The 18,015-nt window shown below is 43.9% G+C and overlaps 1 protein-coding gene across 2 annotated transcripts in view; it reads right to left on the bottom strand.

The window, feature by feature from the left end:
• Nucleotides 1-16,058, bottom strand: part of Pigs (phosphatidylinositol glycan anchor biosynthesis class S) — an 18,440-nt gene extending 2,382 nt beyond the window's left edge. The window contains exons 1-10 of one of the 2 annotated variants that reach the window (XM_004635414.2): nucleotides 15,992-16,058; nucleotides 15,577-15,716; nucleotides 15,381-15,492; nucleotides 9,318-9,407; nucleotides 8,413-8,504; nucleotides 6,281-6,488; nucleotides 5,905-6,047; nucleotides 3,991-4,105; nucleotides 1,043-1,188; nucleotides 453-553 (exon numbers count right to left, since the gene is read on the bottom strand). In XM_004635414.2, coding sequence (XP_004635471.1) covers nucleotides 453-553; nucleotides 1,043-1,188; nucleotides 3,991-4,105; nucleotides 5,905-6,047; nucleotides 6,281-6,488; nucleotides 8,413-8,504; nucleotides 9,318-9,407; nucleotides 15,381-15,492; nucleotides 15,577-15,716; nucleotides 15,992-16,025 — 1,181 coding nt within the window. In that variant the 5' untranslated portion in view covers nucleotides 16,026-16,058. The remainder of the gene's footprint in view (nucleotides 1-452; nucleotides 554-1,042; nucleotides 1,189-3,990; nucleotides 4,106-5,904; nucleotides 6,048-6,280; nucleotides 6,489-8,412; nucleotides 8,505-9,317; nucleotides 9,408-15,380; nucleotides 15,493-15,576; nucleotides 15,717-15,991) is intronic. The other variant, XM_023719981.1, reaches the window with a different exon arrangement.
• Nucleotides 16,059-18,015: the final 1,957 nt, after the last annotated feature.

Genomic DNA, 18,015 nt, shown 5'->3' with positions numbered 1-18,015 from the left:
TTTTTTTTTTGTGGACCAGGGATTGAACTCAGGCCCTTGCGCTTGCCAGGGAAGCACTTATTCCACTGAGCCATCTCCCCAGCCCCCTAATGGAATAAGGATTTTTTTTTTTTTTTTTTTCTCCGAATGCCCTCAGGGGTGGTTTGGCTGGCTGGAGTGTTGTGGGGGTCGAACTACAGCAACCTGAGGCTGAAAGCTTTAACGGTTATTTTCTTAAGCAGCCCTCATCACAATCTGGAGACCTGACTTCCATGAGCCTTTTTTTCTGAAAACAGATTTCATCAACTACTACTCCTTAGAAGAAAGATGAAATGATCCTTAGAAACCTTTCTATACTTGGCTCTAGGAACAACCAAAGTATCCCAGCAGGTGAGATTTCATCCTGCTCTACAACTCCCTCTACAGCCCAGGAGAAAGTGGCCACATCCCAACAGCATCTCATAGGACCTCACCGCAGCTGGGCCAGGAACACCTCCATCACTCGCACCATGTCCACCTCGACTCTCACTGGCTGCTCTGAGACATTGTAGGCTTTGGGGTCAACATTATATACCTGAAAGAGGGGAATGAGGTTGCCACAACGTCACATCTCATCACACACAGCTCTATCCTTGACACACTGGAGGCCATGAGACAGAAGGATGAGGATTTTTCTGTTCTCTAGGAGATATGTATCCCGTGGCATCACTTTTTTTTTTGAAAAGCTACTATAAGGAGCTTTAAGTAAATTATCTTATTTAACCCACTAAGAATCCTGTTAAGTATTTTTTTTTATCCAATTTGAGAATTCCCTCCCATGAGAAATACCCAGTATAACAGGAATGATAAGGTTCTCAACCTTGCAAGGCTCCCACAGGTAGAGCCACATAAGGTGGACACAGGGTAGTCCTAAGTGCAAACTGACAAGTGCAAAGAGTCACAGTTCAGAAAACACTGACAGAAATAAGAGATGGAGGGGCTGGCAGAGAAGAGGCACAGAAATGCAGCACCCTCCCTCCCTGCTATCACCCGGGCTGTAGGTCCTGCATAGTGTGATTATTACCATAATGCCGCCCCAGCGGGGACTGTGGAAGGCATTGGTGGCCACTGGAGCCCCATCCCTGTCCTGAATGTACAGCGGGGAGTGGGCAAGCTCAGGCACATAGAGTAAAAAGTTGAGCACGGGGTACAGGGAAGCAGCACTGGATCCTGTAATACAAAGAGAAAGGAAGTCAGGATACTAAAACATACTGGATGTAGAGTTCAATGCCAAGTCAGCCTCTCACTTGCTGGCCACTCCCTCTGTACTCAGTTTCCTGGACTGATCATCATTAGGACATTATCCCATCAAGTCCTAAATTTCCATGATAAAGAACCTTGAAGCCTCCCCCAAGATGTGCCACACAAATGCATGCATAGTCTTTAACCCCAGTGCCCCTGGAATCTCCTCCCCTTGACTGCTTAGAAAGCCTTCATAGCCACCATAACAAGGCATACTGTTGCTACAACTAGCTTTATGCACAAGAGCAATGTACTCTCATGTCAGTTCCCTGCTATTCTTCAATGGTTAGCAATTCACATCAGGTTTAAATTTAAGCTCCTTAGCATGGTCCTTTATGATCTAGCGCCTGCCTGCCTTGCATTTCATCATAGGACACTCATCACATTTCAGCCGCAAAAAGGTGCTCAGCTTGCTTGCTTGCTTGCAAGATTCTCCCTCCCCAATGCTCAGCTTTCTGAATGTCTATGCTCTTACTCTTCAATATCTAAGCTCCTGGTTCCCTCTGCCTGAATTATCCTCCATCTCTGTACTTAACATGCCACAAAGCAGTCCCTCAGTGAATTCATTCAATGTTTGCTAAATGAGTCAAAGAATGGGCCTGGGATATAGCTCAGTAGCACAGTTTGTCTAGCAAGCACAAAGTCCTCAGTTCAATTCCTGATTAAAAAAGAAAAGAGGGGGGGCTGGTGAGATGGCTCAGTGGTCTAAAGCACCTACTTAGAACAAGCTAAGCTAAGCAAAGCACAGGGACCACGGTTCAATCCCCCAGCACCGCCGGGGAGATGGCTCAGTAGAATAAGCGCTTCCCTAGCAAGCACAAGGGCCTGAGTTCAATCCCTGGTTCCGCCAAAAAAAAAAAAAAAAATCCTGTTTTCCCATTTCTGGATTCTGTCTAATATTCCATAGATACATATGCCTATCTCGGCCTACAACTTTCCAAATAAAGCCCAGAATTAGCTTCTGTGTGATAAATGGAAAAAAAAAAAAAAAATCCCCCAGCACCACATGCCAGCCAGCCCCGCCCCCTGGTGGGCTGAGCCAGCCACACACAGACACAAAATAAATAAATAAATAAATAAATAAATAAATATTAAAAAAAAAAGAAAAGAGGGCCTGTGAAATAGCTCAGTAGATTCAAGCACCTGCTTAGGCAGAAGCAGTGGTCAGGGTAAGATCCCTGGCACCAGTGCCGGCCCTGCCTCCAGAGCACTCTGAGACAGCAATTGAGACTAGGAGTGGTGGCGCACGCCAGTAATCCCAGCTCTTGGGAGGCTGAAAACAGGAGGATCACTATGAGTCCAATCTATGTAGTGAGACCCTGTAGACCCTATCCTAAAATACAAACAGAAATAAAAATTTAAAAACAATAAATAAAGAAGAAATTTTGACAGGTAGCATAAGCCTATAATCCCAGCACCTGGGAGACTGAGGCAGAAGGAGCATTGTGAGTTCGAGAACAGCCTGGACTACAAAGTGAGCTTAAGGCCAGCCTGACCTGCACAGCAAGACTCTGTCTCAAAAAGAAAAAAAGGGACCGGGGAGAAAGCTCAGTAGAATAAGCACTAGTCTGGCAAGTGCAAGGGCCTGAGTTCAATCCCTGGTTCCGCCAAAAAAAAAAAAAAGAAGAAAAAAAAAATCTAAAAAAGAAAGAATGAATGCAGGAGGAATTTGTTAAGGTCTTATAACCTTAACACCCATCTTACAACCTACGATCTATACTGGTCTAGCTCTGGGCCTAAAATTCTAATAGCATTGATTTACATCCAACTTTGGGTTTTTTGGGGTTTTTGTATTTTAGGGAAGGGTCTACAGGGTGTTCAGGGTCTCACTACTAGGCCGGCATGGCAAGCCCAGGGATCGAACCCTCAGCCCCTATGCCTGCTTACAGATACTGCAATCCACTGAGCTACTTGGCTGGCCCTTATAGCCCACTTTAGTTTGCCTAGATTACAGTTCTTGGCCACATCTACTTTTCTTAGATTCCACCCCCAAAATAAAAAACCCTATAATCCTAGATTCAGCATCCCCCCACCTCCATTAGCTGAACTGTCATTTCTAAATCTTCCTTCATGTACTTTTTGTGCCTTTCCTACATGCATGACCATATCACTCCTAGGTAGCTTTCAAGGAGGGAGACTCAGCTTAGCTATTTGTAAATGTACTGGAAACTGAGCCAGACATGGTGGTGCTCACCTATACTCCCAGCTACGAGAGTAGCTGAGGCAGGAAGGTTGGAAATCAAAGCCATGCTGGGCCACTCAGCAAAGCCCTGTCTCAAAATAAAAACTTAAGGGACAGGGATGAAGTTCTGGGCTCTCTGTGTTCAATCATGGTACTGTTTTTTTTGTTTTAAAAAAAAGTACTGGGAATGTTTAATAAACAACTTGGATAAGACAGATATATTGTAATCTCAGCACTTGCAAGCTGAGGCAGGAGGACTACCACAAGTTCAAGACTAGCCTGGACTACAGAGCAAGATCCTATCTGGAAAAAAAAAAATTAAAAATTGAAAAAATAAAAAGATGAATGTAAAGATGGAGGGGACATCCATGGAGCAGCATGAAAAAGGGACCAAAATCCCCCTGCCCCCTCAGACCAACACAGCTTAGAAAGCATCATTATACACAACTTGGAACTATCACTGTGCACAACCGTCTCCAGCCCCACATGCTGTGCCTTCAGGGTCCCTCCTTGGCCTGGCAGAAAAACCCTGGTCCTTTGGAGCTCACCAAGCCGGGACTCCACGGGGTTGATAACATGGGGGAGGCTGTGCATGGACAAGTAGTAGCTGGATGAAGCCGGGTCAAAGCGGGGATTTACCCCCAGCATTGCATAGTACAGAATCTGTGGAGCAAAGAGAGGGAAGATTATTGTATGCATTCATTTATAGCCCACTTTCGCTAAAAAAAAAAAAGTAATGAGATGCTTTACAATAATACAGTCCGCCTAAGATGTTTGATATCCAGACAGACAGTGAGGTTAAGCTTAACAGCCTAAGTTGTACGGTAATAACAATAAGCTTGTCTTCTGGATGGTTAACAACCTAAGTTTGCAGACCAAAATTAGATGAAAAGGAGGGCTGCAAGGAAAGCCAACATTTTGGCCCTAGCCTTCCAAGGTCTATTAAGACTCAGGACATATGAGAACTTGTACTGTTACATCATGTAACTCCGTAGTGTCCCAAAAGTTCTGATCAAGGAGATTGTGGGGCCAAAGAAGAAAGTGATCGTTGATGTAGAGTGTGCCTAAGGAGAGTCCCATGGAGAGAAAACATTCTCTCAGGCTTTCATAGAGAGCACATTGGCCAAGCAATGGCCGTGACTCATCCACATGGCTGACACTGACAAAGGTTCTACAATCTGAGGTACAGGATCTCAGGATAAATCCTGAGGGGATTTCACTGACCTTACCAGACCCAAAAGCTACAACTCTTGTTGCCTAGGTCCTGCTTTACCTTGGTTTTAACCATCCAGCAGAAAAGTATAAAAACGAAATATAAGAAGTAAAGCCATGCTGTTATGTTGAGCTGTAGGGGACTCAGGTCAACAATTTCTGACATTGCCAGTCAAGTGGAAGACCCAATACTATTATGGACTACTGAACTCTTTTAGATTGTTTTGCTGAGTTAACACACCTGTAATATTCAAATAACGGAACTTAACAAAAAAAGGGTATACAGATGAATGTCCATTTTGTATCTGTGTATTCAAAGTGGTTAGGATAGATATATAGTTACATTCTCTTAATGAATAGAGTGATTTGTTCTAATGGTGTTTGTAGATAGGATATGTCTGCATCTTGTACAGCAATTAACCACTGGGAGGAATGTATGCAATGTGTTAATTATTGAAACTGTTCTACCAATTTGATTTGAAACTGTCTCACTGCTATTTGTTTATCAATAAAATTATGGGGAAAAATAAATAAATAAATAACAAAGCTAATAATAATAATACAGTCAGAACAAGGTAAAATGTAAGAGACAAAGTCAGGGCTGAGAGAAACAGATTCAGAAAAAAAAAAAAGCCAAAGTTAAAGTCAACATACTAAATACATACTTTGAAAACCACACATTTTACCAGGTTTCCTAATAGCCTAAAGAAAGAGGAAAACAAAGAACAGCATAATTCTGTGACCAGAAGGTCAAATCAAGTCAGAAGCCATCACTTCCACTCCAAAGACCTCATAAGCATAAGGATGACTGATGGTGTTAACCTCTAGATGCAACTGCTGAACAATTTTAGGATCCATAAGGTTGTAATGTATCGATGGAACTCCCTGAGCCAGACACAGAGGGAAAGACAAGACCCAGAACCTGTTCTCAAATGACACACATATATAAGCATAGCTCCACTCAGTACGTGTCCTTGTGACACACATGTACACACACTAACACAGGAAATTCCCAAGTAATCATCAGATCCTGGAAGGGAGATGGAAGAACAGATGCATCTGTAAACACTAAATATGTGTGGATTTTCTTTTTTCTTTTTTTTTAATACACAGGGTTTTTTTTTTTTTTTTTGCGGTACCAGGGATTGAACTCGGGACCTTGTACTTGCCAGGCAGGCACTTATCCAGTTGAGCTATATCCCTGGCCCATGGATTTTCAAAGAGACTCTTTGACTCATTCCCATGCTCACCTGAGAGTCCACAGAGAAGTTGCCAGCAGCACTGAGTGTGTTCAGGAAGGGCTGCACATAGCGCCGGACAGCCCCTTCAATGTCCCAGTGGACGTCATGGGACTTGGGGTCTGGGTTGAGTAAACTGAAGGTGATCTCATAGCCTACAGAAACAGCATTCAGGAATCAGAGGGTCCTATTCATTAGGGGAGAGGAGCAGCATGTGCGCCTGTTAAGCTGATTGTCCTCTTGGAACCAAAAGGGGAATAAACCAGGGTAAGGAACCCAGAGTGCTCTAAGGAAAGGTGGTGATCAGAGAAGAAGCTGCATGCAGACGCCCCTCCTGCTTCACATAATTCATTTCCCTCCCCACCTATGGCCAGGCCCAGTACCCTACCCAAGCTGGACTTGAGAGGTCGCCTCTTATCAGAGCTCCACTTGTCCTCCGGGAGGTGGTCAGCTAGAGCAGCGGCAAGGACATCCTCAGTCAGAGACATGGCCTGGGCTACTTGGATTATGCGGTGGCCAATGATGTTAAGGGCCTCCCGGTGCATTACCCCCCGCACAACTGCTGTCCTCTCAGGGCCAATGTAACTCATCATGTCCTGTGAGGGTGAGCAAGGGATAGAATGCTTGTGGCTCAGTGAAGAAAGCAGGAAAGCACTCTGGCCTTTGTCACTGACAAAGTCCTGCACCTCCGCTATTAACCCAGAATTTTTGAGCTGTAAGCACGCATGAGTGTGTTCATATATTTCCATTCTTTTCTCACTTCCAGCTGACAGAGGCTGAAGCAGTATTCAAATGTTCAGGGGCAGGTAAAATGGTGAAAGGGAAACCAAGAGATGGCATGTGGAGCAAGAAGAGAAGTTGGGGATGGCAAGATAGCTCAGTGGACTAAAGCACCTACTTAGGCAAGCTTAGACAAGCACAGGGACCACAGTTTAATCCCTGGCACCACATGCTGCGCCAGCCGTGCCAGCCTTGCCCCCAGGGTGGGCTGAGCTGGCCAGAGTCCAGGCATAGTGGCGCACACCTGTAATCCCAGTGCTGGGGAGGCTGAAAGCAGGAGGATCACCATGAGCTCAAGCTGCATAGTAAGACCCTGCAACAAGCAAATATATTAAAGGAAAAAAAAAAAAAAAAAAGGACATGTGGCTGGGAGATAGCTCAGCAGTCTAAGAATCTGCTGGGGAAGCGCAAGGGTCCGGGTTCCATCCCAGGTATCACATGCCTTGCTGGCCCTGCCCTGGGTGTGCCCAATAGCCACAAAAACTGGACATGGTGGCACATGCCTATAATCCCAGTGCTGGGGAGGCTGAGACAGGAGGATCACTATTTTTCCCAGCTGCATAGTGAGACCCTGTACCAAATAAACAAACAAATAAATAAATGATTTTAAAAATTCAAAGCTTGAGCTACAAAAATGGCACATAACAAAAAGCAAGCATAAGAATGTTCATAATAAAAAAAAAGAACGTTCATAATAGCATTATATCTAACAGTAAAACTGGAAATAACCTAAATGTCCATTAGCAACAGAACGGATAAACTGTTTACATAGTGAAATACATTCAATTACATGTGGTATTGCAGATGATTCTCTCAAACATAAATGCTGAACAAAATTAAAAGTGCCAGAAGATGACAAGATGAGGGCCAGGGAGATGGCTCAGTGGAATAAGTGCTTCCCTGGCAAGTGCAAGGGCCTGAGTTCAATCCCTGGTTCCACCAAAAAAAAAAAAAAAAAAAAAAAAGATGTATCAGTTTAGCAGCACAGTATTACACCCCTTATGTCAAATCAAATATGTCAAATTTGTGAGCCAAATTAAAGCTTCTCTTCTTTTAAAAAAAGAAAAAAAAACAAAACTATTGGACATGGTGGTAGACACCTATAATACCCACTCACATAGCCTGAGGTGGCAGGATCCCAAATTTGAACCCAATCTGGCCAACTGTGAGATCATATCTCTGGGGGAAAAAGTGGGGGAATTGGGCTGGGAATGTAGCTCAACATAAAGCGCCTAGTTCAATCCTCACTCACTCAGAGCAGCGCTGGCCTCACCTCTCCCCAAAACTAAAATTAAATATACTGTTTATACACATGATTGAACTCTTAAACCACTTACTTCTTTTTAATCCTAATTTTTTCCTTTTTTTTTTTTTTTTTTTTGCAATGCTATGATTGAATCCAGGGATGCTGAACCACTAAGTGTTGGCTTAAAACTTGTAATGATCCCACCTCAGCCTCCCTGAGTACCTGAGATTACAGGCCTGTGCCACCATTCCTCTCTCTCTTTTTTTTTTTTTTTTTTTTCTATTTTAAATGGTCACTGGCACTTTAATCACATACAAGTCTTGGATTTAGAAAGCCCCAAAGCCGAAGTCAATGAATAAGTGCCCACCAGCATTCCTTTTTAACAGATGTAGCTTTCTGTGGTATAAAGAAGCTACAGGTAACACTACAAGAAAGAGGTAACTAAGAGAGAAGAGAAGGGAAGAGGCGAGGCCAGAGCTGTTTGCTTACCCTACCTGGGGCAGGAGTGAGGAGTGCTCGGAGATCACGTATACAGTCAGGGAACCCTCCACTTGTTCGTTCGGCTGAGCTAGCGTGGCTTCTGCCTCTGGAGACAAGAGTAGGTGGCACACCACATGCAACATGGACCATTTCCCCCAACCCACATAGAGTGCTTAGGCCACTCTTCCACCACAGCTGGCTCTGTGGCCAGATTTGAGTCAGCCAGTCTGGTTCTTGGGCCTTGAGCAGTCCAGGCTAAAACCAAAGTACCGTATTTCCAGCTTTCCCAGAGATGCTCTGGAGGCAAGACAAAGCACGGAAATTATACATTTTAAAATCAGCAGGCCAGGAGTGGTGGCACATGCCTATAATCCCAGCACTTAGGAGGCTGAGGCAGGAAAATCACTGCGAGACCAGCCTGCGGTATAAAGTAAGCTCATGGCCAGCCTGAACCGCACAATGAGACCCCGTCTCAAAAAGACAATAAATAAATAAATAAAATAAAATCAGCAGGAAAATAGGGCCTCTTGCCAGGCATGATGGTGCACACCTATAAACCCAGCACTTGGAAGGCTGAAGCAAGAGGAATGCTGTGAATTTGAGGCCAGTCTGAGCCATATAATGAGTTCAACACCAGCCTGATCTATAGTGAGACCCTATCTCAAAAAAAAAGAAAGAACGAGAGAGAGAAAGAGAGGAGAGAGAGGAAAGAGAGAGAGAGAGGAGAGAGGAAAGAGGAGAGAGGAGGAGAGAGGAGAGAGGAGAGAGGAAAGAGGGAGGGAGGAGGAGAGAAGAGAGAGGAAAGAGGGAGGGAGGAGGAGAGAAGAGAGAGGAGGGAAAAGAGAGGGGGAGGGAAAGAGGGGGGAAGGGGGAGAGAGAGAGTTTCTTGTCAAAATGGTACACTCATCCCTTCCCTTACCTTGTACACTACCCAATAACAGGGCCTCCTCCTCATGATCCAAAGCCCTCCGATAGGTTTTCTGAAAACGGCATTTGATTTTCATCTTGTCTGGAAGGAAAGGAATTGCATGATGGGAAGAACAAGTGTCAGACAGTGCCTCTCCAGCCCTAGAACTGTCCGGTGTCTCCAGACAGTAAGATGGCTGTTTGCAGAGAACTACCATACACCAAGCAGCTACAGCCAACTCCAATCATTTCCACACAGACACTAGCAAACACAACAGTTTTGCCTTCCACCCATACTCTTGCCTGTGCCTATCCATACTCTGGTCTCTTGACCTGAAATATCTTCTCACTGCAGGGTGGGGGTGGGGGTAGAGGATGTTTTAATATTCATTATATCAGTAGGTGAAAGGAGAAAAATCACATGGTCTTCCAATCTCTACCCCCAAATAATTAATTTCAATAAACATTCCTGATAAAAAGTAAAACATCTAATGATAAAACACTAAACGTAATTTCATTAGTTAGTAATAGTAATCCCAGAACTTAGAAGGCTGAGGCAAAACTGCTGTGAATTTGAGGCCAGCCTGGGATACATGGTGAGTTCAACTCTATCTCAAAGAAAATAAATAAATAAATAAATAAATAAAGCAAGGATGAACGCCAATATTCTCACTGTTATTTGGCATTGTGCATTCTTTTTTTTTTATTTATTTGAGAGAGAGAGAGAGAGAGAGAGAGACAGACAGACAGACAGACAGACAGAGTGTGTGTGGTGTGTGTGTGGCCAGCTCAGCCCACCAGGGGGCAAGGCTGGCTGGCATGTGGTGCTGGGGGATTGAACCGCGGTCCCTGATGCTTTGCTAAGCTTGTTCTAAGTAGGTGCTTTAGACCACTGAGCCATCTCTCCAGCCCTGGCATTGTGCATTCTGAAGTTTCTAACCAAAATTCCTCTTTTTTTTTTTTGCGGAAATGGGGTTTAAACTCAGGCCCTTGCACTTGCCAGGGGAGCGCCTTCTAACCAAGATAAGAGAAATAAAATTTACAAATATTTCAAAGAAAGCAGCAACAGGGCCACTTTTGAAGTAGTAAATTGTTTTCCAAGAAAACCAAAGAATAAACTAAAAAAAAAATTTTTTTTCAATGTATTTGGTACAGGGCCTCATTATGCAACTCGGACTCATAGTGATCGCCTGTTTTCAGCCTCCCCAGCACTGGGATTATAGGCATGTGCCACCATACCTGGTCTTAAAGAAATTCTTAAAACCAGAAAAAGTGGCTAGGTGTGGTGATGCACACCTATAACCACAGTATTCTGGGAGCCTGAGGCAGGAGAACCATTGGTTCAAGCCCACCTTAGATGAGTTACTATCGTAACAAGACCCTGTTACAAAAATAAAAAAGGAAAGATACAAAGAAGCTGAGGAAATAGCGAATATGAAGATTCTAGGTTCAATTCCCACTACCAACACACACACACACACACACACACACACACACACACCCTACAAAGAGTTCAGAAAGAATGCACAAGAATCAACAGCAGGAGCCAGAGATAATAGATCAGCACCTGCCTGGCAAGAGCAAGATCCTGAGTTTGATTCCCTGTACAAAAAAAAAAAGCTGGGGAGATAGTTCAGTAGAATAAGGGTTTGCCTGGCAAGCGCAAGGGCCTGAGTTCAATCCCCGGTTCTGCCAAAAAAAAGAAAAGAATCAACAGATGTATAAATACCAGCAATATCTAATTAGAAAGTAATTGTTTTTCATAATCCCCAATTGCAGTAATAATAATTTAAAATAGCAAAAAAAAAAAAAAGATGGAAAGATTAAGCCTTGTAAAAATGTCAGTTCTGGGGCTGGTGAGATGGCTCAGTGGTCTAAAGCACCTACTTAGAACAAGCTAAGCTAAGCAAAACACAGGGACCGTGGTTCAATCCCGCAGCACCACATGCCAGACAGCCCCGCCCCCTGGTGGGCTGAGCTGGCCACACACATATAAATAAATAAAAAATTAAAAAAAAAAAAAAAAAAGAATTTGTTAAAAAAAAAAAATGTCAGTTCTCTCCAAATTAATCTTACATGTGTCAGGCAATTCCAAAATGATTTTTGTCCCTGAAACTTGACAAGCAGAACCCAAAATTTACTGGGAAAGTTCCTCTTTATCAAAGAATTCTGTATCACACATAAGAAATGATAGTACTGAAAAAACAATATTGACAATTGCTAAGGAAATCAATTCCTCTTCCAGCAGATGCTAAAAACTTCAGGTTAAAGATTGATGGAGAAATCTAAAACTGACAGGCACAGTGGCACATGCCCATGATCCCAGAACTCAGGAGGCTGAGGCAGAAGAACTGTCATGAGCTCAATGCCAAACTTAACTACAAACCGAGACTCTCTCAAAAAGATTTAAAAAATATATAGAAATCAAATAATAGCTGAACTTGTTGACCTCTGCATCATTCAACATGGACAACTAGCCGTCACACATCTAGTGATGTAACAAAACAGAACTACAGAGCACCACCTATAAACTATTTGTGCCTAAAAAGATCAAACCTGGCTTTAATCAAACCTCTAGATTTCAAGGGTTAGGGAAATAGCTCGGGGGCTAGCCACCAAAACCAGGTATGATGGTGCATGTCTGTAATCCCAGTGCTGGGGAGGCTGAGACAGGAAGATTACTACAAGTCTGAGCTGCATAGCAAGACACTCCCTCCACCCCCCCACCCCCCCACAACCATGGCAGAACCAGGGATTGAACTCAGGCCCTTGCCCTTGTAAGGGAAGCGCTTATTCCACTGAGCCATCTCCCCAGCTGACCCTATATCAAACAAATAATTTTTTTTTTTTTGGTTGAGAAATTCTTTAATTTTTCTCAGCAAAATTCTCAAGGTTTCAGTGTAGTTTTACATATCTTTAATCAAATTGTCACTTAATAATTTTTAATTTAAAAAGCCTCTAGATTTCACTACCAAAATATGGATACTAGATGAATAAGTTAAATGAAATTATGAGGAAGTGATTTGCCAAACTCTGAATGTGAGATGTGTTATGAAACAAATGACCTGGTTTCTTCCACAAATAAATAGCTTTAAAATATATAGTGGTGGGGCTGGGGAGATGGCTCAGTGGAATGAGTGCTTCTCTGTTGAGCGCAAGAGCCTGAGTTCAATCCCCAGTTCCACCAAAAAAAAGAAAATATATAGTGGTGGGGTAGAAGGGAACTAATATACATATAAAAAAGGGGGGAAAGAGAGAACCAAATGAATCCTGATTAGAATAAAACAACTGTAAAAGAACATCTGTAAGATAATTTAGGAAATCTAAATGAAGATTGAGAATTAGGTAGTACTGGCTTGGGCTATAGCTCAGTGGTGTAAGTGCCTGCCTGGCAAGCACAAGGTCCTGAGTTAAATCCCTGGTACCAAAAAAAAAAAAGAGAGACAGAATTAGGTAGCACTAAGGGATTATTGCTAGCTTTGTTGAAATGTGATAATGGTAGTCATGCTTTCATATTTTTTTTAAGAGCCCTTCAATGGTTTCCCCTCTCAGTGAGAATATAGACCAAAATTCTCACCATGCTCTATCAGGCCCTTCGTGACCTTTTACTTCTCTGGTTTTATTTCATTTGTTCTCTCTCCAGTCCAACCACAAAGAAACTCATGTTCCTTAAAGGTGTCTCACCTACTCTGACCTTAAGTCTTTAGCCTTGCTTTTTCCTCTGCCAGGAAGCTCTTCCCACCAGGTATATGCACAGGGAATTTCCTTCCCTCTTTTACATCTTTATTCAAAAGTCCTTTTTTTTTTTTTTTTGCGGAACTGGGGATTGAACTCCGGACCTTGTGCTTGCCAAGGAAGGGCTTATTCCACTGAGTCATCTCCCCAGTGCCTGAAATGTCCTCTTTTTGATGAGGCCTTCCTTGGCTGCCTCACGTAAAACTGCAATCCCAAGAAAACATCTCTCCTGCTTTCTCGTTCTGTTTTTCTTTCTTTCTTTCTTTCTTTTTTTTTTTTTTTTTTTTTTGGTGGAATTGGGGATTGAACTCAGGCCCTTGCTCTCGCCAGAGAAGCACTTATTCCACTGAGCCATCTCCCCAGTCCTTGTTCTGTTTTTCTAATCACCACTTAACATGTTTATTCTTTTTATTGTCTCTCTTCTTTTCCTGTTTTGTTCACTTCTCCAGCAACTAGACTAGAATCTGAGCTGGGGAGATGGCTCAGTGGAATAAGTGCTTCCCTGGCAAGCACAAGGGTCTGAGTTCAATCCCTGGTTCTACAAAACAAACAAACAAATAGACTAGATATAGGTATTCAAATATTTGCTGGCTAAATGAACACTCCTGTTCACACAAATAAGTGACAGAACAAAAAATTACATTTTTTTTTTGAGACAGAGTCTCACTATGCTTTTCAGGTTGGCCTTGAGCTCAGGTTCAGGTAGTCCAGGTTGGCCTTGAGAACTAGCAATGATCCTCCTGCCTCAACCTCAAGAATACTGGGCACAAATGTGTGCCACCAATCCTGGCCTTGAATCCAGCTCTCTACATCCCATGTTCTTGGTCACTGCACTGCTTCCAAACAGTATTACTGAAAACTGTGTCACCAAATATGAAGATGTCCATGATAAAACTAAAAAATAATCAAACTGCAAACTAACATGTGAGGTATGACACATTTTTTGCTCAGAAAAACAAAATATATGTGTACATTTGGCTGAATCACACGAAATGATTTTTTTTTTTTTTAATGGCTTTACCACACCTGAGTGGAAGTACATGCCTATAACCTAGCGCTCAGAAAGCTGAGGCAGGAGGTCCATAAATTAGAGGCCTGGCCTATGTACTAAGACTCCATCTCAAAAGTAAATAAATAAAATACTGACTAAAGTTACGGAGCTAGAAAGTAAACAGCACACGGGTACGTCATAGTCAGGATTCAGCCTTTATCTCCAGCCACTGCTAGTATTTTACTTCACACTCCAGTAAGGTAAAACTGCTCATTCTTGCTGATTCACACATCCATGCTTTTACATAGGAGAGGTATAGTTTGTTGATTAAAAGACTGAGAGTGCTGGGCTGGTGAGATGGCTCAGTGGTCTAAAGCACCTACTTAGAACAAGCTTAACAAAGCACAGGGACCGCGGTTCAATCCCCCAGCACCACATGCCAGCCAGCCCCGCCCCCTGGTGGGCTGAGCTGGCCACACACACACACATAAATAAATAAATAAAATTTAAAAAAAAAAAAGATTGAGAGTACTGGAATCAGTTGGGCCTGGATTTAATCCCAGCTCCATTTATTAGTTTTGTGTCCAAAACAAACTAAACTCTTTTGAAGTTTCGGTTTCTTTATTATAAAATGGGTTCCTAACGTTAGAGGATTAAATGAGGCAATACATGTAAAGTGCTCGCCTAGTTTCAGGCACACAGTAAGCAGTAGCAACCTAGTTATTCTTATTACTGGCTCATGCTATTGTCTCTTCTCTTTCTATTTAACCTGAATTCTTACACATCCTTTAAAGATCCAGCTTAAAAATTACATCAATTTTCTGCCTTTCTTTCCTCTCAGGCAGTTAAGTGCTCTTTCTGGAATGCTATCTCTTGTTTCTTGTAATTTCTGCAGTAACTGTTTTTACTTATGTGTCTTCTCTATGAATTTCTTGAAATCATTATCAGTTTCTTATTCATCCCCAAATTCCTGGCACCTAAAAAAAGTGCCTAACAGTAGTGTTTGACATCAAGCTAGAGTCTGTACATACCCATGTTAAATTCAAACTGTGTTCTTTCCACTACATCTCTTTTCCCCTTCTACTCTGAAGGGCAAACAACTGCTTCTAATCAGGCAGCATAACTTATGAAAAATATGGCTTCCTTAATGACAGGTACAGAATTTAGAGGAGATGGGGCGCATTCTGGGTGGTATGGCCATAGACTAGGCGCAGAATTTAAAGTACCCAAACACACTCTGTTCAGACAGCTCTTCTGCTAGGAGGTTATGGGACAACCACGTTCCTCCTATCCAACCCTCTCCAGACTCAGCTCAGACCCAAAAGACTGCCCTGAATCCCATGAACTCACATTTCAGAGGTATCTCTCTCTCATGCACAACGGTGAAGGGTAGCTTTCCCTGGTCGTCCAGGGGCACTGAATCCCGGGTAAATACGACAGTGACGGGCACCATGAGCCGGAGCTGCAGGAAGGAGGACCGGGGCTGTCAGCGGAGTCTCCACCTTACCAGTGGGCTGCCCCAGGCACTCTCTCACCGAGGTCTCACCTGCAGGGCATTCAGCCCACTGATCTGGGAGTAAGGTAACGGGGCCCGGTACGTCTCCGTGGTCTTCCACCAGAGCGGCAGCCCCAACACGATGGCCACCGCAGCGAAGAAGAGGGCAGCGCGCTTGCCCCGGACCACCTCTGGGGACACCGGGGGACCGACTGAGGCACGGGCAGCAGGCTCGGCCGCCAGCTCCACCCTGACGCGGAGGAGCCCGGACCACCGGCCCTCAGAGATCCTCAGCCCACGTTCGGAAAGACTGCAGGGCTAGGGACCCTGGGCCAGGTCTGAAGGGATCGCGTCTCAAGCGACTCTTGGCCCGCGGCTGAGGGATCTCTACCACACCTCGAACCTGCCCCCTCCATTCCTCCCTCGCAATCCCGGAGCTCCGGCTCCCACCCAATGCCCACCGCACCTCGGTCCGTAGCTACCGCCCCAGTGGCCGCCATGCTCGCTTCCGGAGGTTCTAGGCCGCCAGGGGGCGGGGCTACGTAAGCTTCCATCAATCAGAAACCTCGCAATAAGGGGGCGGGACCACGGTAGCCATCCTAGCCAATCGAGAGCAGCACTCCGGACACGCTAGAAAGAATGCCAGCGGGGTGGGCGGAGTTGACGTGGAGCAGCTGAGCGAGTTTGAAAGGTTCCCCGGGCTCGGAAGGGTGCTCGAGACTTATGAGAGTTTCGGCGCTGGTGAAACATTCTTGGGTTGGTTTTTGTTTTGTTTTGATGCTGAAGCTGTAACTCGGGGCTCCATGAATGCTAAGCAAGTGCTTTACCTTTGAGCTATTTGCCTAGGCTCTGGTGGAACGAGCTTGTTGAAGCCCCGCATTCTTGTGGAACAGTCATAGCCCCACAAATGAAAGACACAGAGCTAAATACTGAGGGACTACGGGGAGCTCGAAGTTTTCAAATCCGAAAAGTGGAGACATTTAGTAAATGGAGCCTGGCACAAGGGGAAGCCTTCAGATGTCAGCGGTTTATTATCCCTATCATAGAGCTCCTCTTTTGGGTACCTGCTCTTCAAGCTTCAGAGGCAGACGTAGCAGGCTCGTACTTTTTAAACCTGATTGGGTTACACCACTATTTTTATCTGAATTTATTTCCAACTTGAATAAGCCAGGATACTTAAAAGTCTTCAAAACTGTACTGGATGTGGTGGCGCACGCCTGTAATCCCAGCACTCAGGAGACTGAAGCAAGATTGCAAAATTGGAGATCAACCTAGGCTAAACAGAAAGTTCAAGCCCAGTCTGGAATATACTGTATAGCAAGATCTCATTAAAAAAAAAAAAAAAAAAAAAAAAAACTTGAAAACTCATGAGCACAAGCTCTGAATCCTTATTTTTGTTTATTTTTTTTTTTGGATTTTAGGGAAGGGTCTACAGGGTCTTCAGGGTTTCACTACTAGATTGGACTCATAGTGTTTCTCCTGTTTACAGCCTCCCAAGAGTTGGGATCACAGGTGCTCTCAATTGCCATCTCAGCATACCTCTGGGGCAGAGACAGCAAGGCAGGACCGGGGATCGAACCCCCAACCCTTGGGCCTACCTGCAGGCGCTTTAATCCGCTGAGCTATTCCAAATCATGGCTTCACCTCTTATTTACCTGAATGACTTTTTTTTTTTTTTTTTTTTTTTTGAACAGGGATTAAACTCAGGCCTTTGCACTTGCCAGGGAAGCACTTATTCTACTGAACTATCTCTCCAGCCCACCTGGATGACTTCTATGCCTCTCTGCCTGTTTCCTTATGGTGAAAATGGCTAGGTGTAGTGGCATACATCTGTAGATACTCAAGAGGACACCCTACGTAATTTAGCAAGATCCAGTTTCAAAGTAAAAAATAAAAAATGCTGAGAATGTAGCTCAGTGGTAGCTCACTGAACATGGTGGTATGCACCTGTAATCCCAGCACTTGGGTTCGATCAAAACTAAATAGGGATGTTAGGGCTGGCCAGATAACTCAGCAGACTAAAGCACCTGCTTAGGCACAGCACAGTGGCCAGAGTTCGATACTCTGTGTGCTGTACCAGCCCTGCCCCCACGGTGTCCTGAGAGGGCGATTGGCACTGAGCATGGTGGTGCGCACCTGTAATCCTGGCACTTGAGAGGCTAAAAACAGGAGGATCACTGTGAGTCTAATCTACATAGTGAGACCCTGTACCAAATACATTAAAAAAAGAAAGAAAGAAAAAAGAAGAAGAAAGAGGGCCAGGGAGATGGCTCAGTAGAATAAGCGCTTCCCTGGCTAGCACAAAGGCCCCGAGTTCAATCCCTGGTTCTGCTAAAATAAATAAATAAACTACATAGGGATAACAGCAGTAGTATCTATTCTGAGTTACAACCTACTGGGATTAGAACACTGTATGGCAAGAGCATATAGAAAGTATCATGTGTTAGCTTGTTTTGTTATAAGGTTAGGCCACACTAGTGGAACATTGAT

This window comes from Octodon degus, unplaced genomic scaffold (assembly GCF_000260255.1).
Source record: "Octodon degus isolate 3935 unplaced genomic scaffold, OctDeg1.0 scaffold00072, whole genome shotgun sequence".
NCBI lineage: Eukaryota > Metazoa > Chordata > Mammalia > Rodentia > Octodontidae > Octodon > Octodon degus.
Note: the sequence above shows the minus strand (reverse complement) of the source record. Positions and strands in the feature narration are given on the sequence as shown.